Source organism: Cimex lectularius, unplaced genomic scaffold (genome assembly GCF_000648675.2).
Source record: "Cimex lectularius strain Harlan isolate CLEC.00 unplaced genomic scaffold, Clec_2.1 scaffold365, whole genome shotgun sequence".
Taxonomy (NCBI): Eukaryota; Metazoa; Arthropoda; class Insecta; order Hemiptera; family Cimicidae; genus Cimex; species Cimex lectularius.
The window spans coordinates 244115-267911 of record NW_019392896.1 but is presented as its reverse complement, the minus strand read 5'-3'; the positions used below and the strand labels follow the sequence as shown (position 1 = coordinate 267911).

Sequence of the window (23797 nt, the reverse complement as noted above, 5' to 3'; positions counted from 1 at the left end):
TAAAGTGTGTGAACAAGAAGCAAAATGGAAGACTGGAAATTTGCAATAACACTTATGACAGAGAGAACTCCTGAGCGGCTGATAGTAAATTAAATCTTTCTTCTATAGTAACAACATATTACAAGTAACGGAAAACATTATACTGTACATTCACTTGAGAGAAGTAGTAAAATTAAACATATCATGCGGTTATACGATGTCAGATCGGATGTTTGTACATGCGAATTGGATTGTCAGACAAATTAGTGAAATTTGACCAATTCCCTTGGTGTAAATAAAATAATGGTGTATAAATGCCATTTTAAACTGGACAATCAGACTAATCGAATCACTTAAGAAATAGAAGAAATTATACAAATCAACATTACTGTATTATTTTAAATAATGTTAAACTTGTATATAAATTACACCAATTGAAGACTTTAAAATGTTTAAATTGAAGTTAAAACAATGGTCAATGTGACGTATCGACCGACCGAATCATTAACTGAATGAAGTATTGTCCAAACTATCCCTCGGATGGATTATTTATTGTCAAAAATATTTACTGAGAAAATAATGCAACTTCCGGTTTTGTTTACCTTGTGTTATACATGCCATCGATGAGGTACATTCTATGATATTGCTGCCTTTCTGTAAACTCAGTACCGCGTTTGTAAATCAGTTTAATCATGAAGATGACAGCAGGAAATAAAAGTATGAACAGCACAATTGGAAGGACGTAGTCTCTACCGGTTGTCGGCGACTCAATAAACGACTCTGCATCTTTCAATAATTCGTCCTCCACTATCATGGTGAAAAATGGTTTCTTTTTTCTTTTAACTATAGTCGGTTCAGTTTGAGTCACATGAGTCTTTTTGATTGCAGTCGGAGTAGAAACGACCAAATCTGTCAAGTTTAAAGCAGCAGTTGAGTTCAATAAAGGCGGTTTAGTCCCGTTTGAAAAGGTTTCCTTAACAGCACTTGCTACTTTTCCGTCATCTTTGCTCTTCCAGTCTCGATTGGAAGTTTCTTTTTGAGAAACTTCGTGGGAGAACGTCAACGGCATGGTATCATTTACGCCTTTTCTCGATTTGATTTTACCTTTGGTCTCTTTGGCTTCCTCGTAGACGCTGTTTATCCATAATGGCCCTCCTTCCATCGCCTTCACTAAGCTGGACACCGAACTGTTGGACGTTTTCTCCAGACCCGTTGGAGTGGAGACGCACTTCCACTCCGTCAACACGCTGACTGAAAGCACGCTGAGAACAAGAGAAATCCTCATCTCTTTAAATATTACATCAAACTTAATGGCATAGATCGAGGATGGCACGGCATACGACCAAAACTCAAAAAAAAAAAACACTAAACTCTTAAGGAATCTAGAGTAACCTCCTTCCTCGTGGATAGTCGTTACTCGTTAGTGGTTGCTCAATAGTCAATAGCACATAGTTCATTCGGCCAAGAGCGAACGTCACCCTGATCTAATTTAAACTAAAACCGTCTAATAAAAAATGGTCTATCCAAATTTTATATTAAAAATAATAATAATAAACGTGTACGGTTAATTTAAAATGGACTGGAGTACGCTGCATGAAAGTGTCCGTGTTTGACACTTGGGATAAATCATACCTAAATTTGTTTCAGACGAGTTACTTCGGCCTGGAGCCCTTTTCCTTACGGTTTTGTACATTTTTCTGAAATTTAATATTTATTATATTTTTTCAATATCTTCGGGAACCTGGATGTGAGAAGAGGTTACCTGGGTTCAACGGTTTCTTCGCTTCACTTGACACTGCCCCAGCCCCAGTCTTGTTGACCATGTCGGAGCTTTTTTTCCTGTGTTTAGTAAATCGCATGATGTAAATAAAAAGCTTTTTTCTTGAAGCGAACAAAATAACGACAACAGGTGAGTGGCCGAGATGTTCGAACCAACCCAAACCCTGTTGATTAACAGGCCTGGCTCGTTTTGCAAGATTCTGAAGACGCACCATCGTTCAGTTTAGTTATGCCCCTATCATTTAACGTTATCCGATAATAAGAACTTTTTGATTTAATTCATATTTCCATTGTTCAGACTAATTTTAAACTAAGTGTCGACTAACTTGTATGAATCTAATTAGTGCAGATGAATGGTACAGCTACTTATGACCATGTTTAGGAGGGAAAATATATTGGCACAACATAATTTGATCTTTAAGTGAATGTTTTTTATTTAATTTTCAAACTCTACTTAAAACAAATGATAAATTATTGTATAAAGGCGGCTCCAGACATGGGGTATCCGTCGAATACCAAATGCTGATTGCCACCGAACATTTGCTGTCTTGAGATGCTTGTCTTGGAATTCCAAATAGACTGCTTATGTATACACACATACAGGGTTTGTACAACCACCCAGTTTGTGTGGAAACAGCGAATACCTATTTGCCAAGTGTCACACGAGACCTCAATTTACTACAAATTGTGATGGACGAATGAAATTCATTGCTGCAGCTGCGATTACTGTTTTGTGTAGTGGCTACAAACACAACCACAAATTAGTGAAAGATACTGTTGCCTCATCTTATTTTGAACCTTTTCCACACATCAAAAACCTCATTCTAATTTTTATTAGGTTGTGAAGAGGTGTTCCAAATTGTTGGTACAGATCAAAGAACTCCAAGACTTTTCCATTCCTAACCAACAGAAACAATGCTATGTTGTCCTTTAATTAATATGTCTATACTAGTTAAGAATTGTTTGTTGCTGAAAAATAAATAGAAATGTATACTTACTGTTTGTTAAGTGATGATTTCAGTGGATATACATACAGTACAGTTGATTCCCAAATGTGTGGATGCTTTGAGTTTGCCTGCTTCACAAATATTTGTGCACATTGAAGCAGACAAGAAAACTAATAATTAGCCAAGAAAGGTGAGCACCGAATATTGTTGCTAAGTGAATGTCCAAGTACTCAAACACACTAGTTGGAATTCGGCGAATCTTGCTCGGTATTGGGTGTATCCTGCATGTCTGGAGCCATCTTATGCATACAATTATTGGTGCAGCTTTCATTCAAATTAAAAACATCTTTTATTAATTCTTTTGGTATTGTCAAAAGTTGAAGCTACAATTGAAAGAATTTCAAATGAAAACTTGAATGTTTGAACATTTTTTTTCTTTTCAGCAGAACGCATATTCTGATATGGAAGCTGCACAGAACAGGGGCAACGTATGCAGATTTCATCCGTTTCATGGTGAGAACATAATTTTGAATGAAGACAACACAGTCGCTTTCAGGAAGACGAGTTTTGCAAATGGGCTTACTTTCAGTGCTGAGCCACTCCTCCCAGGTGAAATATTCCTTGTAGAAATAGAAAAGAATGAAAGAGGTTGGAGTGGATATATGAGGTTGGGCCTTACTCAGTTAGATCCACAGAATATATCACAGAGCAATGACCTCCCTCGTTATGCCCTCCCTGATCTGACAAACATGAGCAACTCATGGATTTATGCAATTACAAAAAACAATGCGTATGTTTTTGATGTCGACCCTTCCATGCCTATTGACTACATTGTAAATGTTAATAGCAAGCCAAACCACAGTGAAACAGTTCACACACCACGTGGACTCATTCATAGAAACGATTTACGACCACCGCTATTCACCGAATGCAAGGATATTCTGCCAACCGACGTAGGGAGTAGGATTGGAGTCTTTTTTGTCCCAATGAAAAATTGCCCAGCTGGTGATTTGGCTGAAATGCATTTCGTCATCAATGGAGAATTCAAAGGACCATGCACAATTAACATTCCTTACAAAGATGCACCACTTTATGCTGTAGTTGATGTTTACGGAACTACCAAACAAGTTCGCATAGTTCAATTGTGCGGTGTGACATCACTTCAGAGTGCTTGTAGAGAGACTATCCTTCGAAACCTCAGTGTTAACAATGTTTATGATCTTCCCTTACCGAAGATACTAAAAGATTATATCCTGTATAATTAATATTGTAATAATTAACAAACTATATATATGTATTATAGTGATATTCTTTATTTCCATTTTCTTTATGACATTGTTGTGCCAAATGAGGAATAAACACTTCACTGGATTTTGTCTATGTTTTGTATTCTAATTTGTAGTTGCAGCCGCAATTGTCTAAATTCGAGCAACACTTGTGACTGGAACTACAAATTCATGATTCCTCTTATCACGCACTCAAAAACAGCCAAAACAATGATAATTACAATGTTCTAAAGCACTATTTCTTTTTGTCTGGCCAACTCCTAAACCAATAATCAACAATATAGAATTACAGGTATTCCAAAATGACCTGAATCATACAATAAATATTTTAATCAATAAATGGAAATATTTACACTTCAAAAAACATGTTGACCATCAAAAGATAATAAGCTAAATCCTACAGTGAACTCAATCCTATTTAGAGATAATATAAAAATAAAGTCTTGTCATTTAGGTTCAATTCTTGCTACAACATTCCATCTTCTTCATTGAACATTGCATAAAGCTTTTTACTTAATTCGGGACCAACACGACTCTTACCAACTGCATTTTGCCTTTTCTTAACCTGAAACAACAAATTTTTAGTACAGCATATTTATTTTTGTGTAGGTTTTGTTTTGTAAATCTTTTATAATTGGTACAGCTTTTTTTTCTTTGTTAGCAACTTTTGTGCCATATCTGTGCTTTCTTTATTTCAGTTTTATAATCATAATATTTTTTCGTTTTATTATTTTTGTTTGGTTTTTAATTTACATTTAAAAGAAAGAAGAAAAACTACAGGAGTTGCAACACGGTTGGCCACTTGCTTGTGATCTACAATAGGCAAGTGGACAACCATGTGGCATTTTGATACTCTTTGTTTTTTATGTAATTTTAATTAGGAATTAACATATGTTAATTATAAAACAAATAAATTAAGCAGAAATATGGTACAAAAGTTGGTGGAACTTTGATATTCTATTTTGGCTTAATAAACAAAACTTACACAAGATCAATATGAAGGATAGGAAAAATGAAAACAAATTATTATCAGTACAAAGACTTACATAAATATCTTGAAGAAGAAGTTCTTTGCTCAATTCGGAACTGACTGAGTTATAGGCCTAAAAGGCAAACATTTGTGAACAATGTATGGTTTTTAAATTTAAATGAAATTTTTACATCAAATAATGAGTATGGAGAGGGATAAACTTCAGCTATTGATTTTGCTGTGTCCAAGTTGGTAAGGTTAAATTGGCTGAGTTGTTGCACCCAGAGTTGTTGGAGACCATTAAGGTCCTTATCAACTCTAACACAATCCTTTGACTCCCCCCTCACATGCCACTTGATTTTGTCTTCAACTTTGTTAGTAATCATCCTGCAAAACAACTCAGTTAATAGATGTGTTTTTCAATTTTCATAACAATCAAATTGAGGGAAATCGTAAGTGATATTAGGTAAATTCCTGCATTTTCTTATGTGATTGTAAAATAATTTTTTTAAATTTTTTACATGGGAGGATGAGGTTGATTCTAGCCTATTATGATTATCAATGTCACGATAGCTCATTGACAGAGCTTCTGAGCACAAATCTGTGGGATAAATATATACTTGTTACTAGCCCGTTCTTCTTTAAGTAATAATAAAATTTAGATAATAAAACAGTTTTTTTCTTTTATTTTAAATATGAATTGCAATAATTTTTTATTGAGTAGTGTTTAAAACAATTTAACTAATTATTGGGTTAACCTACACCAGTTAATTGTAGTTGATGTATAAGTAGCATGTACGATGAATAGTATCGATTGTAACGATTATTAGGATTTGCATACGATATGTAAGAAGATGCCATTTATTCAAAAGACAATTCAATAAAATAATATAAAAATTAAAGCAAAGTTTCAGAAGCTGAACCATAAAAGTAATCATAGTACAGTAAAACCTCCATTACCCGGGGTTCGATTATCTGAGGATCCAATTATCCTGTCCCCAAGTCTCTGTATACGTATATTATGTATACAGATATATATTTCACGAAGCAACAAGTCACTTCTGATTTGAGGAACACGTCTTTATCTTGTTCCTATGAAACTCCTACCAGTATATTTACAATGAACATATTAATGCCGCCGTTCAGGAACTATGCATTACACCCTTCCCGATATACAGAAGTCGTTCCTAAAGGAATTTTTATATGAATTTTTGAAGAAATTTTTTTAATCAAAACTCTATTAGATACATATTAATAAAAATCATATATACATATGTACACGTGTCTTCTTAATTCTCTTTAAATTAACACATTAAAAAATAAATTCCATTACCCTGGGTTTTCGATTTTCCTTGTACCCCACGGATTATTCATTACGGATAATGGAGGTTTTACTAAAATTATAAACCTAAAATATTACACAGAAAACAAACACATTGAGTGAGTAGAAATACTTTGATTGAATATAAAAAACATATTTTGCATTGTATAAATTCACCCACATCCTAAATGTATTTGTTAAATGTAAACAATGTTTGTAAATCCCAGGCCCTGAAGATGATCTCAATAAAGATCGAAACATTGGCACGATAAAGAAAATGTTTTTCTGAAACCTACATCACACCAGACCGCATCTCATGATTTCTGAATAATTAAAATTATAAATTACAAATGTATTACAAGAAGAACAAGATGAGACCTTTCAAGAATGAGAATGAATTAAACAAAAAAAAAAATCAACCAATAAATAATAACTTTTAAGTATCTTCAATTTTTAACCTTCTCTATGAGGTTCTGATAATGACTATTTTGTGAACATATGAATAAAAAATTAAATAAATTTAACTAGAAAATAACACTACTAGCTAAAAACTGAAAGTAGTCTTTAATATTTAGAAAAAGTTGAAGTAATAAAGACAATGGATAATATAAAAATAGTAAAACTTGCAGGTAAAAAAAACTGGACTGTTTGGAAGTTTCAGATGTCTTTAGTGTTCAAGAACAAAGATCTCACGGATATTGTAAATGGCAATGAGCCTGAACCAGAATTTCAGAAAGGTATTTCAGAGTCAGAAGAGGATGCAGTAGTCAGGCACCAATGCCTCCTTAAAGAATGGCGAAGTGATGATACTGAAGCTCAGAAGCTAATTATGTCTTCAATAGAGGATGATCCTCTACTATACATAGCTAATTGTACAACTTCAAAGCAAATGATGGACAAACTTGAATCAGTGTATGGTGAAGTTCACATAAGGGCACAGGACTCCAAATCTTCTAGAATGGGATCAACAACAAGCATCAAGGAGGAGGGTACAAATATTGAATCTTAATTATTCATGTGCAAATCAAGTAATTTCTGCTCACACTTTTAATTTGGTACCCCATTTTTATAGAAATGTTATCGCACTGCATATACTGTAGAATAAAACAATTGTTTAAAAAATATATGTGGAATATTTTAGTTCAATAAACAATTGTTTGAAAGAGAAAAAAAATGGAATATTTTAGATTGACAGTACAATAAATTTAAATTCAAATTGTGAACCTATTTTGTTGTTACATTGTACGCTCAGTTGGTGATGTTATCATGTTTTTGGTGAACCTTACGAGTTTACCTTTTCACTATGGCTTAATTAGTCATTTGTTATTTAAATTAAAATATCTAAATTTTATTATTCCGTATAACTTATGTCAAGAATTTTGTATATGTCTTATTATTATTTTTCTTATTTCATTATTATTATATTACAATATTTTTATTACAATTAATACTTATATACTCATATTTTATATACCTGTATGGAAGTTCAGAAATTATCTTGGTTAACTGTTGTATCAAACTGACCAAATCATAATAGTTATTAACATTAATCACTGATATACCTGTTTTCAATTCCATTTCAACCATTGCCCTCTGAATCATTTTTCTAAAAAAAAAAAAATAATAATAATAATAATAAAAATAAATAAATATATGTGTGTGTAATATTGTCATATCAAATTATGTATTAGCTTCGTAATATTTGCAATGGGACTTCAAAATCTACCCGGCATACTAATAAATGGGCTTTGGACACCAATACCTCTGCTTTTGAAATCCCCTTTAAAAAAATTAAATAAATAAATGTAAATAAAACACTGGTTGAAAAAATATTTAAGTGTCCATCGAATAAATAGTTGTTTATTGTAGCCCAAAACAAATATACATGCCTATTATAAAAATATTTTTCTAGGTTTAATATTGAAGACAAATAAATTGTCATTGTCAGTGGCCACAACAGTTAAGACGTTTGCTCAGTTCTACAACATACAAATAGGCTTTTTTTTCCAAAAACATTGGCACACCGAGTGTTCATATAATCTAGTAGTTGAAGTACCCTTGTTAAAAATAAATAAATAGAGTAGGAAATTTTATATATCTTGAACATTAGAGCATGAATATGTTTGATACATTAAGAAAATGCAATATAATTAACCACATCAAAACTCAATAACAATTAAATTTGAACAATTTAATTAACAATGAAAAGTTACCTGTTAATATCAAAATTTAATTTTTGTTTTCTTCGCAATGTTGACCCATCATCATCTTTAGATTTATTATTTGCTTCACTTATTGTCCTTTAACAAATTAAAACAAACAATACTTAACATTGTAATGTATATGTCATAAAATTAACACTATCGGTAATGATAACAAAACACTTTACTTTACATATTCATCCAGAGAGAACACTGCAAGGTAAATTCTGAGTTGGGAAAACACCGTTTTATATCTCAAGAATGTACTAAGTAATGTTTGTTCTTTAATTGAACCTATAAACCGTTCACAAGGCCAGCAAATAAGACAGTGATCTACGTTTTCTTTCCCATCATGAGTACCAGGCTTAAGACAAGAAAACATTAAACAATTAGTAGTAAAAACAAGCAATTTATTGCACTCACAATTGCTCGTTCCCAAGAAATTCCGGCTTCATTGAATATCATATCACCAACCCTCAATTTATAACTGGGGACTGCCTGTAATATTTCATAAGCCTTTTCCCCCCAATTATAGTTAAAGAGATCTTCACTCATAATCGTTGTAATAAACTGGGAACAACACAATGATCTTAAACTAGAAAAAAAAAAGTACAAACATTTTCTCACCTTGGAACATTCACCAGGCTTAATTCGCTTCTCAACTTCTTGTAATACAGCTTTTTTTTCTGAGCTTTCTTTCATCTTTTTCTCATGAGACAGTTTCTGTTACAAAATTTTTTTAAAAAGAAGAATCATCATAATGATATCTGATGGGTGAAAGTACATAAATTCAAAATCATTCCTTTCAAGAAAAATAATATCTACTAACTACCTACAAGTTGATGCTGTAAATATTAGGTAATTGGGTATGTTGCTTTGAAGTCTAAATATGTTTTAACATTTTTCAACTTATAACACATAATAATAGTCAAAATCATGCCTTAGATCTCATAGTGAGTAAGTATTATGCAATCCTATATGAGAAGTGTACATCAGTATATGTGAATATAATAGTTTTTATTTTATTCTATAATCCTTAATTTTTCTCTTCAAATTATTCATCAAAGAGAAACTGTCTTGTAAGTTGCAAACAACTATTGACCCAAAAGCAAAATAACTTTTAAAATTGTGAATTGCCCTCCTTATTCCCTTATTCATTATGCTCTAATAATGCCTTTTTTCTCTTTTTTTTTAGGGGGAAGGGAACACTGTTCTAAGACAATGAATTGTACAAATAGTCAAAAAATGCAGATGATTTCAAATAAAATCAAAAGCTTGGCAGAAATATCTTTGAAATAAGAAATACCCCCAACCAGGATCGCTACATCAGTATAAACAAAAAATTATTGGAAAAATGGTAAGGATAGGAACAATATTCCACTGACTCTCACACCTGTCCATAAGCTATATAAATAAAATGTGGGATTTTTTCTTACGCTTAATGTGTGCAAACCCAGACCAATTTGGTTTTTGCTCTCAACATTTCACTATTCAGCAGGTGTGTTGTAGACCACATATCCTCTTCCCTAGAGTGTAAAGAATACCGTAAGGGGAACTTCCACCCTCTACTGTCTTTGTATCCTTTGCAGACAACACAGCTGTGCTTTCTTCTGATCTATATCCTGCAATCGCCTCAGAGGAGTCCAGGCATATGTACAAATGGTCAAATGGAGCAAACTTTGGAGGATAATAATAAATACACTTATGTTACAATTACCCTTAGAAGCAAAACCCCTAACACAATATTCTTTAACAACATTCCTATCTCTAAAACCAACTGTGTACGCTATGTTGAGTTCTATCTTGATACAAGCTTAACCTGGAACCGAAACATATAAATAACTGATAAATAAATAAGGAACTGAATAGATGCTTCAGTCTTCTCTATAAACTACTTGGACGGAAATCTAACATGTCGACAATAAACACTGACACTCTACAAAACATTACTGAAACAGATTTGAACATATGTAATAGAACCGCTAAACCTACCAACATCCAATTAATTCGGTCCTTCCAAGTGTCAGAAACAGAGTCAACCCTAGTATGTCTCCAATACCACCCTTCACAACGACCTCAAAATACCCTTTGTAAATAAATTAATCCACACCAAATTTTCCACATCCCATGAAAAACTATCCTTACATCCTAATGCATTTGCCCATTCCAAGTCCAGCAGTATTCATCCCTACACCACAGTAAGCGATTGAAGCGGAGATGGTCCCAGGACTTCCTAATAATAGTCCTTAAAAAACTATTCGGAAACTGGGAGAACACCAATGGTTGCTGGCTCCTCTCAGGATATATACAATTGATAAATATTGTATAACATTACAAAATGTATATTTGTACAAATGGTAACATGTTTAAAAAATGTGTGCAAAGTAGTGAACACGTTTACCTTTTTTTTGTTTGTTGATTTTATTATTGACATAGATGAATTCGTTGGTTTCAAAATTTTTGTGGAGTTGGTCTGCAGTTGATGCGAGTCATTCGAGTGGTTGGATAATGGAATTTCTATGATTTTGACTGTCTCCTCCTCATCGCTTTCAGACATGGAATGAATTAAGTTTCGTCCTTTGCTGGCATTACCACACACGTCAATTAATTTTCTCCTCGGTGCCCCAGGCAAGGGGGAAGACAGAGGCGAATTGTACAACTCTTCCATTTTCAAATCTTTAACAGAAGACAAACTGGTGAAACAGTTAGCCACTCACAAAGATAACGAAACCAAAAAAATAAACAAAACCAACTAAACGGCATCGATAGTCTCGAAATATCGCTCAAATAAAGTGATGTTTAATGTCAGAAATTGGTGAGTCCCACCATTGAACAACTTGGGTCAAAGATCGGTAGACTGAAGAGACTAAAGATTTTTTGGAACTTTGGATGGGTCGTATTCAAAAAGCAAATCGCCCATCCTCTTCTGCTCCCACGATTTTCGTGATGGAATTGACGACTGACTAGTCGGATAAAATGCTGTAAGGTAAGTCTTCGTTCGACAGCCGCGTAATGTTCGGATTTTGTAAATTCCTGGAAGAAAGAATACGTCGCTCGTCCATCTTTGCTATTTTTAAAGTAACTTTATTTAGTTTATTTGTGGATTTTGACCGTACTGTGACTGTATAACGCTGGTGGTTTCGGTTCATAGATTTGTTTTTTAAGCAAATACTATTTCCTTCATCGGCTTTTAAAATAATATTGTTGTTACTTTAATTAATTATACTTTTAATCTCAGGTCTTGGTAGAGTTGAAGAAGCAAATGTCATGAGCGGATTCGGTCCCAGGACCTTAGAGTGATGAGCGCTGTTTCAACGCCTAAACCATTGCGGCAACCGAAGCCCCTACGTAAACTTTTTATTTTATATATTTCTACACACTTGTTACAATTTGGATTTTAGTAAAACATGTTTTCATTAATTCCCTTCCGATCACTGCACTGGCTCCGTATGTCGCACTTTCGCCTTCTGAACAGGGAACTATGTATTTGGTTCCGTTTAGGTGAGACGCTCAAAATGCATGGTAGTTCCTGTGTCTTGAACATAAATATATTATTCATTATTTGTCGAAATTGGGCAATATTATTTTTAAGAAGGCTTCGTATTTTACCAAGTTATTTAATTAATACGGCACATTTAATTAAAGACTTGAGAGATTAATATCAAAAGCCGGCGTCGAACCGCAAACTGACGATGAGGGAAGTTCGAAATCGATTATCGCACATGCACGAAACGTATGTTCGGAATTCTTCCCGCCTGTCAGTCGTCCGCTAGCACAGTCCGATAACAGGGAGGTTCTGTAACAGATAAAAATAAAATCTTTCGTGTAGAAGTTATGATACAATTAATTTGTAATTGTACGACAAATAGGCAATTACTATTATTACTGCGACATATCAAGTGTCCCCGCATCTATTGCAAGTATCTATAAACTTTATACAATATCTAATTTGACTGAGTATTAAATTAAATTTAAAATTGTTAATATTTTTTTGAACTCGGTGTAATGTATGACACCTAAATGTAGAGCAAAACAAAATATACTTAAAACGTGAATGCAATAAGACATGTTTATTTAAGCTTGTAATTATATTAATAATAAGAATCGATGAAGTATTTTGGTACAGAATATTCTCAGGGCTCGAAAATTTGTTAATTGTTCTTAACCGGTGCGTTACTAATTTTAACAGCTGCTTCAGCCTTCAGCAGCAGCACCAATTATTCAGAAGTCGCGCATGTGCGGCTCACGCCTCTCTCTACCTGTCCGCATAAATCGAGAGGCTTCGGTTTATATTAAAAAAATCATCTTTTGTCTTAGTTTTTGCTTCTAAACGAGTTTATTACTTAATAACGTTTCAAGATCTTCAAGTGCGATTCCTGTGCAAGGAATAAATACTCATTTTACTACGTCAAATCGTTTTTTTTTGCTTATATACGTATACATATAAGGACGTAAAATATAATAAATCATGGCAGAGACCGAGTACGTTATGAACTCGCATGACGACAACGGCGTGATGATACATTCCGAGTGTACGAGCATCGGGAACATCGCTGTTGACCAGGCCGGCCAAAGTGGCAGGAAGTGGTACAGAAAAGCTGCACACAGGTATCGTAGTTTTAGTTTGTTATATTTTGTCGCCAGATGTTAAACCCTCCCTCGACAGCAAAATTTTCACATATATACAAAACAATACTTAAACATGGATAACTGTGGGTTCAACCAAACCTTACGATCTGCAGAATGTATGGTGATTAGTGACCGTTAGTCGAAGATTATTCGGAAATCGTGAGATGTGGTCTGGTGTGACGTAGGTTTCAGAAAACATTTTCTTTATTGGGCCAACGTTTCGATCTTTATTGAGATCATCTTCAGGGCCTGGGATTTCCAAACATTGTTTAAATTTAACAAATACATGTTAAATGTAAACAATGTTTGTAAATCCCAGGCCCTGAAGATGATCTCAATAAAGATCGAAACGTTGGTACGATAAAGAAAATGTTTTTCCGAAGCCTACGTCACACCAGACCGCATCTCACGATTTCCGAATAATGATCTGCAGAATCTACATCCTACAGTCCCTTATCCTTAGATTCAATGTTATGTTTCCATCCGCACCATCCATAGACCCTTATAAAAGATATCGCAAGATCCGGCTACAACAAATCCCTCTCTAACCCTCATACTAATTTCCCACATTTTTTTTCCAATAAGGCAATAATCCTCCGCGACGTCGACCTGCTCTCAGAGAATGAGAGTGCGTAATAACTAATTAATTCTTTAGGAGTGAGTATTAACGTAGTTGTCTCTGTAATCAAAGTAACTTATTGCGCCTCGCGTAGATTGCTTATACTTGGCTTAGATTGCTAAAAAAAAGTTTTTTTCTCTCTTTTTATGAATATTTTAGTTGGATTATAAAAAAATGTTTACGCGTTTTTCTTGATAAGTGAAATTGTGTGACTAATCGAAAATTCACTAGTTGTCGACTGCTGCTTTCTCAGAATATCAGCGTTCTACATTCTTTTGTTGGGGATGAAATACGACAAAAGTTATCCGTTTGATTTGTTTTTCTTTGCTTTTTCACGTTTGCTGATTTATATAATCGTATCAGTAATCGAAATGCGCTAAAAGTTCGTTTATGGTATGGGAAATTATCAAATTTTTCAGTTGAGAAAGAAATTAGGTCTCGAAGGATTGTTTCATAACTTCATGGCCGTGTTATCTCAGTTTGATTTTATCTTAAACAATAAACTTATCATGTTCTTTCGATTACACAAATTGTGTGACAAATCGAAATTCCACCAAAAGTTGATTTTTTTTTTGTTGAATGTCTTGTCAATTAAGAAACTTTAGCAGGAAAATATTTGTCAAACTGTTATATTACTTAATATCAATTCCCTTAAAATTTTATTATATATTTTCCTATAAAAAATAAACTTTTTAAAATTCACCTTATGAATAGAGAATACGTGAAAACTCAACGTTTAAGATATTTGTAAGCTGAATTGTTTATTTATGTTAATTAATTTTTGACCTCGTTTAATATTTCGTCTTTGTTTTTATCTTTGTATCAAATGTATGAAAGGCATTAATTTTTTTCCATTTTACGACGGTTTAAAAATAATCGAGAGTAATGATTTCATTGTTAATAGAATTTAAATTGGTCCTTGTCTGATGAAGCTGTTTCGTTATTTTGTTGTTTGATACGGAAGAAACGTTCATTCTGAAAAGTTTATCGTTTCGTTCTCGTCGGTAAAAGTTTGCCCGTCTTAATAAATTATTTTTATAAAACCCCTTAAGATAATGTTTTAATAATTTTTGTTCGTTAAAATGGTTTTAAAATCGTCCTGACACAATTTCTTTTCCACTATCGCCTTATCTTAGCGCTTAATTGAACTTACAGTATGTATTTATTTTGCCTCAGCATTAATGTAATTAATGAGAAGCTTCAAAACGCTATAAAATTTAACAACAGTGTAATAAAAGCGACTGCAAACATCGTAATCGTACCGGGGTTTATTGTACCGAATTTACAACAAGAAAAAAAACTGTTTTAAGTAGTTAAGAATAATTATTTTTTTATTCTACAGATCGATATAATTTCAAAGAAAAAAATCGCTTTTTTTCAATTAAGATATAGATTTAGGGGTGGCCTAAACTGTATCCTTTAAGAGCTTTTTTTTATTTATGCAGAAATTATCGAATTCAGGTGAACAGGAAAACAAGATTGTCAATAAATTTCAAATCCAGGTAGCCTTTTGGTACACTGGCCCATAGATAACTTTTCCACTGTATTATAGGTGGTCAAAAGTCATTTCTGGACTACAAAATCTCACTCAGTATGTTTGCCTAACAACCAAAATGAAAGAAAAATAATTTATACAGATTTATTAGATCTTTTCAAAATCATACCAACTACTTCTACCGTGAATACTCTTGCTTATAACTTCGAAAAGGTATGCTTAGGCCGGCTTTATGCTCATTTCGTTTTATACCTCCCCGGTATGCTAAACCTACCCAGGTTTGTTATACCTACCCCGGTTTGCAAACCTATTATTGGCTAAACAACGGATAAAATAGTTGGTTATCACCCGGCCGATAGCTATCCCCTTTTAAATTTCACCAATAATTATTTATTTTTATAAATAGTTTGATTTATTTATTTCCAACATTAAAATAATAAAGAATACACATTCGCTTTGAAATAAGCGTTTATTTTTTATTGAGTATTAGTTCGATCGTGTGCGGAGCCAGGTCGCCGAGTACTGCAATAGACGCATTTTCACTCATCCGCGTTTGCCCCCCTGTTTGAGTTCAAGGGGAGATTGGGAATGAGGAGAGAATGGGAAGTAGTAAGCCACATGGGGGAAAAAAAGCGTAACATGTTGCAAATTTTATCATACTACAATTAATATGACCAATTGTGGCTCCTAAACAAATATGGATTAATTTTATCAAACTGTCGTTACCTCGACAATACCTGGTCATACTATCTCCGCGTGTTTAAGTTCATACGTAACACTGATGGTAGGCACATGCGATACAGAAAGGTCTGATTGCTAAGCAGATAAAAGAAAATGCTTCGAAGATGTAAAGGTGTTTCCCGTTATATATATTTGATACCTAACCCCCGCGAATAACGAGATTCTGCTGTATGTCCAATCCTGTAGTGCATAGAGGAGATGGTTTGTATATTTTTATAAAATACATCCTTTCTTATTCCTAATGTTTTCTGCGTGCAGGAGACTGTGTTTTCACATGTTACAGTCCTTAATTACCATAAGAAGTTTAGCTTTCTTATCCAACTTAATTTCTTATTGCATTATATCACAACGAATGTTATTAACTGAGGACAAAGACAGTAGATAGAATGCGTTATTAACACATGTAATTAATCTTTCAACCAGCGTACATAGATGGGCAAGTTTCTTTTGGTAGCCGGATTACGCAAGAAATCATCATTGTCCTACTTTGAAAAATGGTTTTTCTTTCAACAATTAATTGTGAAGGGCGACGAAAACAACACGTCTACATTTTCACTCGGCGAAAAACCGGAATCTAAAATAATTATTTTACAACTGAACGCTAAAAAAAGAGAAAAAATGGTAGGCAGGCTAGGAGAAGGTTTAAGTTTAGTTTAAGTATATCCGTGCCACTTAACTCTGGATAATTTAAACACCGGTTAATGCTCAGGCAGCATAAATTGTTTAACCAGTGGGTAGGGATATTCCAGGTATAACTGGGAACTAATCCACAGTTAAACGAACACACCCGACTAAACTTCAATCGGAATGAAAACCTTGGTGTTGTATCACCCAGACTCCCAGAGAAAATCCCTGGATGATGATGCTATTCTATATATTCTCCTGTAAAAAAATTCAGCTAAACCTCAGAAACCACCTGAGCCTTTCTTCACCTACATGTCATAATTAACCGTACATTTACGTGATCAGACAGGTCATCCCACTACCAAAACCTCGAAAGATCATACTTCACCTTCAGATGATCGGCCTATCTCACTCTTAGCTTTTCTAAGTCCTAAGTTTTAATGTACAGTTCGTAAATTAAATCTAATTTGGTTTTTGGTTTCAAGTTGGTAGCATGCACAGCTACTTCATACGGTCAACCATAATTCTAACTTAAACACATTTAAATGGTAGTTGACAACGAAAAGGCTCACTTTATGAGGCATATGTCTTATATATGTATGTATAAATCCGGTTCATACAAGAACTACAGTCATTTTTAGTTAGCATTGGAGCGTGTATCAGGTCTCCGTGCTGGGTCCTATATTGTTTTACATCTTCATGAAGGACGAAAATCATTAAATTATCTTCGGGCATGTCACTGTTCACCCCTTACCTAATTGTTACCACATCAAGGTCCAGCGCAATCTGTAGAAAGATATTTCAAAATTGTTCTTCAATAAATTGGGTATTAGGCTAAACAGCAGTAAATCTAAAGCTGTTTTATTTTCTAGGTATAGACGCACACTATGTGAGATTGGGTAACAGAGTGAAATAAATATCTTTACTTGGACAATTGATTTTAATTTCTTGTTTTTACATTTTAGCTTGCATATCGGGAAAAAATGATCTGCCGTTTTCTCCAAGATTAATAAAAGATCCCACTTAGTTGTAAATACCAATGTATGACTAATTATTATGCCCATAATAATGTATGCATCTTCAGATCAGATATAAAAAACTGCAAGCATATCCCAATGAAGTTCGTATCTAATTACGGATGATAATAGTAAATAACACCTAATACACCTACAGTGAAGTGTCAGCTGCAATAATATTTATTTGCTTACAATATTTATTGCTTAGTTACTGCGATAATACATAAACTTCTGTGCCAACAATGTTAACGGTTTTTTGCTTTCTAAACAAAACTATCAATAAGTTAAAATTGATTATAGATTGGATTGTAAAGGAAAAGCACTCCATGAAGCTATAAAATATAGGCAAAAACGCTTTGAACACATTAGACGAATGTTTGTGACTATTCGTGTTTTCTGGAATAATGATTATTATATGCATATGTTCACCAAAAAATACAATTTCACATTAACACAGTTGGCATTTTACTGATTTTGTGTAGGTACTAGAAATTTAAATGTAGGTATCAGAAACTTAAATTATAAGTTTATTCAATAGCCTTAAAATAGTCGTTATACGGTTACAAACTAGGGCTAGGGCATCGGTAAAGATTTTGGCCAGCTGACGCCTGTCAGAACACAATTCACTTAAATTCGTTTCTATTGCAAGCTACATTTAGTGACGAAATTCCAGTTAAATTAAAAGTATCGAGAACCCGTTGACACCCACATTTAAAAGTAGACAACTTGTGGTGAATTAATTAGAGAATTAGGCCGGGATGAAGATAACTGCTGCAAAGAAGATACTTCGCTGATCTCGAAGAAAAATTCAAAATCGACATACATTTTTGTTCTTCGAATTATTTCCTTGTCGGTCGACTATGTGGAAAGCTGAGGGAAAAACGCCCGAAAAAGATATAGATGTGAGGTAGTGTCGTTTTTGTTTATCTTAAGGCGAGGTACACACGAAACAAATGTTTCAATAAAAGCTTATGGAAACAGGCTTTTGTTGCCCAGCCTGTTGTTCGAGGTGTTTCACCAAACATGTTTTCACTGTTCCGGGCCAAGTTGCATGACACACGGTGTCCACTAGCGTTTTAAAACTGTCTAAACAAGAATCATCAGCTGATTTTGGCATCAGTTGTAACATAACTAAGTGTTATTATGACGTTATTTAAACTTGATTTCGTTAAAGACATATGAGTCTGACCGAATGACGAAGACACGACCCAAAATAACCAAGTCAATTAGTTGGTTGGCTCTTGAAGATTAATTTAATTTAACTTCTAATGACATAACTGATCTACTAGTAATAGAACTTCGCTGATCGATACCTTCTTATTTACACCCTAATTTAACGTTACAGCCTAGTAAATAAGCGGGATAAATATGTTGACGTCTTGGCCATACTGTATTTTCCTAATGTTTGCGTTCTAGTAGTATAATTACAATGTCATGTGCGTCCCATTCACAGTAGGCGTGTTAAATTGATTATTTTTTGCACTCTTTAAAACTTTTTAACATTAGACAGTCTAAATTACTAAATAATATTTTAAAAAAATTAAATTTAATTAAAATTAAATTTAATTAAATTAAAATTACTAAATAATATTTTAAAAAGTGAAGTGAAATGAAAAACAATTTAAAAACTGTAGCAGTATTAAAAACTATAAGATTAAGTTATAAAATACTGATAGATTAGATTAAAAACAATTCATAAATGGAACTAAAAAGTAATATTATAATCATTTATTCTCATATAAATTAAACGTGAAATGGAGTACTTAATATATCGACTTGGGAGACAATTTTTGAAGGAAATACGTACATACATTTTATTTTTCATGATGAAGTGTGATTAGAAAATTTTTCGCAATGTTATTGAAATACTACCGGACTAGCGCAGGTGTTTCAGTTGTGAGGCTTACATGCTTCCAAAAAAGTAAAAAAAAATTAAAAACCGTTTCCCCCAACGCAAAATTAACTAAGGCAAATCCACACAGAACCAGTTTCGAGTCAGTGTTGCGCGACATTTGTTTCGTCGTGTATCCGTGCCTGTATGTTATCCTTTTAAAAGTAGTATTATTATTGTATCAGTGATGATTGTTGATTTATCACACAATTATGTCACCGTCCGGACCTGGTGATTGTCTATTATCACCGGTGGATGTCACATTCACCTTGACCAAACCCACAGCAAGTTTTGGTGTTTCACCGACCTTTGTTTTATAACAGAAATGTACGGATTTCCGGTTTATGTACCATAAAGGTGCGTATACATTTTCAAAGTTGAGTCAACTTCGAGGCTATATGAACTCCCGGGGGTGCCAGTTTTTAACAAAAAAAAGCCCATTTGCATGTGTTCGAATTCAGAGCCAATGGATTCTACCCGGGAACTTCAATTCTATAGAACGAACATTCGATACTAGCTTATCTACTAAGATACAAGCTACTTAAAGGCTCCAGACATGCGGTATTGCTGCCGAACATTTGCCAAATGCCGTGCTAGTCCTACCAATCGTGATGAATATAACAGTAAAACCCATTGCTGCAGCTGCTATTACTGTTTTGTGTAGTAGTAGCTACAGCCCTAGACACAAATTTGTAACACAGTACTGTTGCCCCACGTTACTTTCGATCCGTTTCCACGCCTAGAAAACCTCGTTTCTTTGACAATAGAACTACTTTCTCTCGGATCAGTATTTTCTAAACATTTGCACATCAGGTCGGCGATTCCAAAGGCAGTAAAAATTATTATAAAATTCTAAAGTTATCATCACTTTCAATACACTAGATGTTCAGCATTGTTTTTAACTATTTTATAAGCTAAAACAAAATAAAACACACTGTGTAACGTTAATTTAAACCATATATGTATTTATAAGTCCTAATTGCCCTATTAATTATCATCTAAAGTCTTGTTAAGTTAAGATGAAAAAGCTAGTGTCACAAGCAGGATCCGAGAACCCATTCCGGCCACCACTTCAATACGCCGCTGTTCTAACAACTTGAGCTACCGTGACTTCATCGACAATGACACTAGCTTTTTCATCTAAACCGATATCCTATATAAAAAGTATAATTAACTAAAATAATTAATTTAAACAGGAAACGGAAGTTCACATGTTTTAAGTCATGTTTTAACTTGAAAGAAATGTTCATGCCTTGAACGGATCATAAAAGTTTGTCTAGGTCAAACTTTTGTTGATCAACTCCACTGAACCGAAGGTACTCGAGCGACACGCTAGCTTTCGTTCGCTAATTACTTAAATCGATTTTTGTTCAAATGTTTTAATAGAAACTGATAAACTTTTGATTTCCAACTATGTGCGAAAGCAATATCTTATACATACATGGTTCTAACCGTCTTACTTTTGTTCTTCAAATCAGCGATAATAAGTCCTGTTATTTCCATTTCTTTTACGACCACTCAAACTCAACTCAACCAATTAAATATAGCAACTTGATTCCGTTTAGAAGTTAATAATCAGAGGGTAGAATACTTAGACAAGGCGGCTCTTTGCAATGCTACAATTCACGAACGAAAATTCTACAAGCGGGTATTAGTTCGATTGCATTTTGTTTAAAGATCTACGTAAAAGGAAAAAGTGTTATATACAATATACAAAAAAAAAAATAAAAAGCTTTTCTACATCAATCTGGATAAAATTGTTGGCATAGTGCATGACTTTCGAACTCCTCTTGTTCAAGGTGGACGGATAAGAACAGTTTATGAATGTAAATAGAAGTTTAAGAAAGTCGCTTCTTATGTTTATCTCTATTTTTCATAAACGTGTCAAATTAAACAGAACCCTGTAAAAAGAAGGTTTAATAGCTATTTTCTAACAGAGTTACAAATTTGTACTTTTACCATGTATGGTAATATTGACCATTTTTTTATTTAAAGCACTTAGAACCGAAGGCATTTTTAAAAAATACCAATGTGAAGCTAGTGTTAAATCTCTATAACTGCGGTAACCATCATCCACAAATAAATTGGTGATTGTTGTCATTTACCATTGTATTGAGGATACACCATACACCGGCCATTATGTATGCGGTCTATTTTAATTTAATATATATCATATAAGCCCTTATTTACGTTATGATTATTGCTTTCGCCTACTACGCTGGAAATTTGTTTTTTCCTTAGTGACCGATTGTTTAAGAATTTGTTGGATTCGTGAGGAGCGCTCATGAATGAGATAGTTTAGAAAAACACTTTTTTTCCGCGTTACCACCTTCATTCAAGACATAAAATGTAGTGTTATTCTTGTGGTGTGACCTATATGACACAGCAAGAATTTCACCAAATTTTATGCCCTGAAGATGACCCGAGGAAAGATCGAAACGTCGGCGTATGATATATAAAATTTCCTGTCCTGACCTGGAGTCCTTTTCCACTAAAACAACAGCCTTTACTTATGCATGCTACTCCTCGTTGCTGACAGTAGACAATATGCGTTTTTACGCATTTTTCCGGCATAAGTGTTCAAAATATAAGATATATATGATGATATATGATAGGATGAGATGGAGAATGGGTGTCTGAGAGGATCGAAGTCACGATAGCTCAAGTGGAAGAGTAGCTAGCGGCGTATTTAGCCGAAGGTCGTGGGTTCGAATCCCGCTCGTGATATTGACTTTTTTATCTCATCCAAGATTTTACATTGAAAGAATAATTAATTGAAATTCTTTCCTGCGGTAAGTTCTTTTTTACAAGAAACCACGTTCGTTATTTGATATTGTTTTTTTTTGTTTTTTTTGAGAATTTGTATAGTTGGCATATAGGGATGGTTTTAACTCTATGTCTACATTATCTAGAAGTAACAAACATTTAAATTCTAGTATGTGTGATTTTTCGACCAATACAAAAGTTAATACGCATATTGTTTTGCCAATATTAATTTATTTGTACATTTTAAAAATATAAATGAGACAAGAATTTGTATAAAGCTATCTCTTTCCGAGCGCAAGAAATATATTTCATTCTAATTTTTTATCGATTTAACTTCTTGAATAAGATCTTTTTTAGCGTCCTAAGCACTACAATGCTTTATGTAAAATACGTGGTCCTAACTTAGCCAAAATCGAATTTCCTTATCTACACCTTCCTGAATCCTTTTCTATTCTCCATGAACTCGTTTTCTCAGCCACTTCTTGTTTTGCCACAAATTCCTTATTCTGGCTGCCCTCTCTTTCCTACTTAGTTCCGTCGTCCAACTTGTATCTCTCTTCTTCCTTACTCCTTACCTGTAAATCTTTACAATCAACCGGAATAGATTGATCCCTGATGCATTTTTTCTTCTTCTGCAGCTTCTTGATGATCTATATTCCTACTCACGTCCTTATATTAACGCAGTTCGCAAATTTTGTTCACTATTAACGAAGGTTAGTTCCAAATTGTGGAAAACTTATCCCATTTATGAAACCTTATCTCTTGGGTTTAGTAATTTCTCTTTTGCGCTTCTGCGGTTAATATAATATTCGCTATTCTTCACATTTTCCAATTTGTACAGATATTGTCCCTTGGGGCCATAAACTGTGCAATTAACAAAATTTGTTTTGCTAAATCTTCCTGCTTGCGTCACATTCCTGTCGCTCCCGATAACTTTTGACCTCTTTATCGCTTCATATCGAACGATGCTACGGGCGGAGGTCATTTATCCATTTCTAGTCGGTGCAAGATCGTGGATATACGTGAGTTGAGAAGCAGCCCTTTTTTTCGGGCTTTTCAAGAAAGGTTCTTAATTTCCAGAGTTTAATTAGACATGCCGCAGTTGAGGGTCAGCATTTCACCCACGCCCAACGTCTTCCCGTTACCCAGAGTCGATCGCTCTGAATGCGATCTCGAGAGTTTCATGACTGGTCTGCCTTCTGAAGCCAATTGGATCGATGAGAGAGACTTGCACCACAGGTAAATCGACATACTTTGTATAACAGGACTAGGATTATAATTAGATACGTTCATCGTAACTGAAATTTATAGTTTACTGATTTGTTTTAGATTTGAAATCACTAGTGAATTGCACTTTTTCATATATTTTTTTTCCTTCCCAATTTAGTTTGTCATGAGCACGTTTAAAACCATCGACTATTTAGTTTGAATGTTTATGTGTTTTTCTTAATTGAAGGTCATCGCCAAACTATTTTTACTTTAGGCCTTTTACATTAAACGTTAAGTGTGAGATAATTTTTTACAATTATGAAA

General features: G+C 33.8%; 3 protein-coding genes and 1 long non-coding RNA gene across 16 annotated transcripts in view; 3 read left to right on the top strand and 1 right to left on the bottom strand.

Annotated features, from left to right (window-relative positions):
- Positions 1-1383: 1383 nt before the first annotated feature.
- LOC106673440 (neuralized-like protein 2) lies at positions 1384-4076 on the top strand. Of its 7 annotated transcripts, none has more exons than XM_014405554.2 (2): positions 1384-1496; positions 3149-4076. In XM_014405554.2, exons 1-2 carry the CDS (start codon positions 1494-1496, stop codon positions 3968-3970), a joined length of 825 nt encoding a protein of 274 aa, XP_014261040.1. In that variant the 5' UTR covers positions 1384-1493; the 3' UTR covers positions 3971-4076. The 7 variants fall into 7 exon arrangements, with proteins under 7 accessions (XP_014261040.1, XP_014261045.1, XP_014261042.1 ...); XM_014405559.2 differs by having other exon boundaries at positions 1389-1888; positions 3152-4076; XM_014405556.2 differs by having other exon boundaries at positions 1393-1888.
- Positions 3999-12274, bottom strand: LOC106673439 (crossover junction endonuclease EME1). 3 transcript variants are annotated; one of them, XM_024229159.1, is made up of 11 exons: positions 12093-12274; positions 11864-12018; positions 10885-11159; positions 9111-9206; positions 8907-9053; positions 8672-8847; positions 8496-8582; positions 7757-7888; positions 5153-5348; positions 5038-5094; positions 3999-4556 (listed from the first exon to the last, which is right to left on the bottom strand). In XM_024229159.1, the coding sequence occupies exons 2-11, from the start codon at positions 11898-11900 to the stop codon at positions 4458-4460; spliced, it is 1302 nt and encodes a 433-aa protein (XP_024084927.1). In that variant the 5' UTR covers positions 11901-12018; positions 12093-12274; the 3' UTR covers positions 3999-4457. The 3 variants fall into 3 exon arrangements, with proteins under 3 accessions (XP_024084927.1, XP_024084926.1, XP_024084928.1); XM_024229158.1 differs by lacking the exons at positions 11864-12018; positions 12093-12274 and adding an exon at positions 11710-11794; XM_024229160.1 differs by lacking the exons at positions 11864-12018; positions 12093-12274 and adding an exon at positions 11237-11507.
- On the top strand, positions 5355-9721 carry LOC112127758. The gene is made up of 2 exons (XR_002910712.1): positions 5355-5427; positions 9679-9721. It is a non-coding gene; the product is annotated as an uncharacterized LOC112127758 (long non-coding RNA).
- A 108-nt stretch (positions 12275-12382) lies between the features above and the next one.
- The window catches only part of LOC106673437 (cytosolic purine 5'-nucleotidase), a 31630-nt gene continuing 20215 nt past the window's right edge, over positions 12383-23797 (top strand). The window contains exons 1-2 of one of the 5 annotated variants that reach the window (XM_014405544.2): positions 12383-12399; positions 12959-13091. In XM_014405544.2, coding sequence (XP_014261030.1) covers positions 12973-13091 — 119 coding nt within the window. In that variant the 5' untranslated portion in view covers positions 12383-12399; positions 12959-12972. Of the gene's footprint in view, positions 12400-12462; positions 13092-18259; positions 18515-23136; positions 23287-23344; positions 23504-23797 lie in introns of those variants that run through there. The other 4 variants (XM_014405542.1, XM_014405541.2, XM_014405543.2 and 1 more) reach the window with 4 other exon arrangements.

Bases quoted from the DNA above. Each gene is read 5' to 3' on its own strand.
- LOC106673440 (XM_014405552.2), top strand. From the start codon at position 1,902: ATGTTCGAACCAACCCAAACCCTGTTGATTAACAGGCCTGGCTCGTTT. The intron at 1,980-3,148 runs GTTTAGTTATGC...TTTTCTTTTCAG, and splicing joins TGAAGACGCACCATCGTTCA to CAGAACGCATATTCTGATAT.
- LOC106673439 (XM_024229158.1), bottom strand. From the start codon at position 11,752: ATGACATTTGCTTCTTCAACTCTACCAAGACCTGAGATTAAAA. The intron at 9,054-9,110 runs GTGAGAAAATGT...TGTTGTTCCCAG, and splicing joins AGCCTGGTGAATGTTCCAAG to TTTATTACAACGATTATGAG. The intron at 8,583-8,671 runs GTAAAGTGTTTT...AATTTGTTAAAG, and splicing joins TCTCTGGATGAATATGTAAA to GACAATAAGTGAAGCAAATA.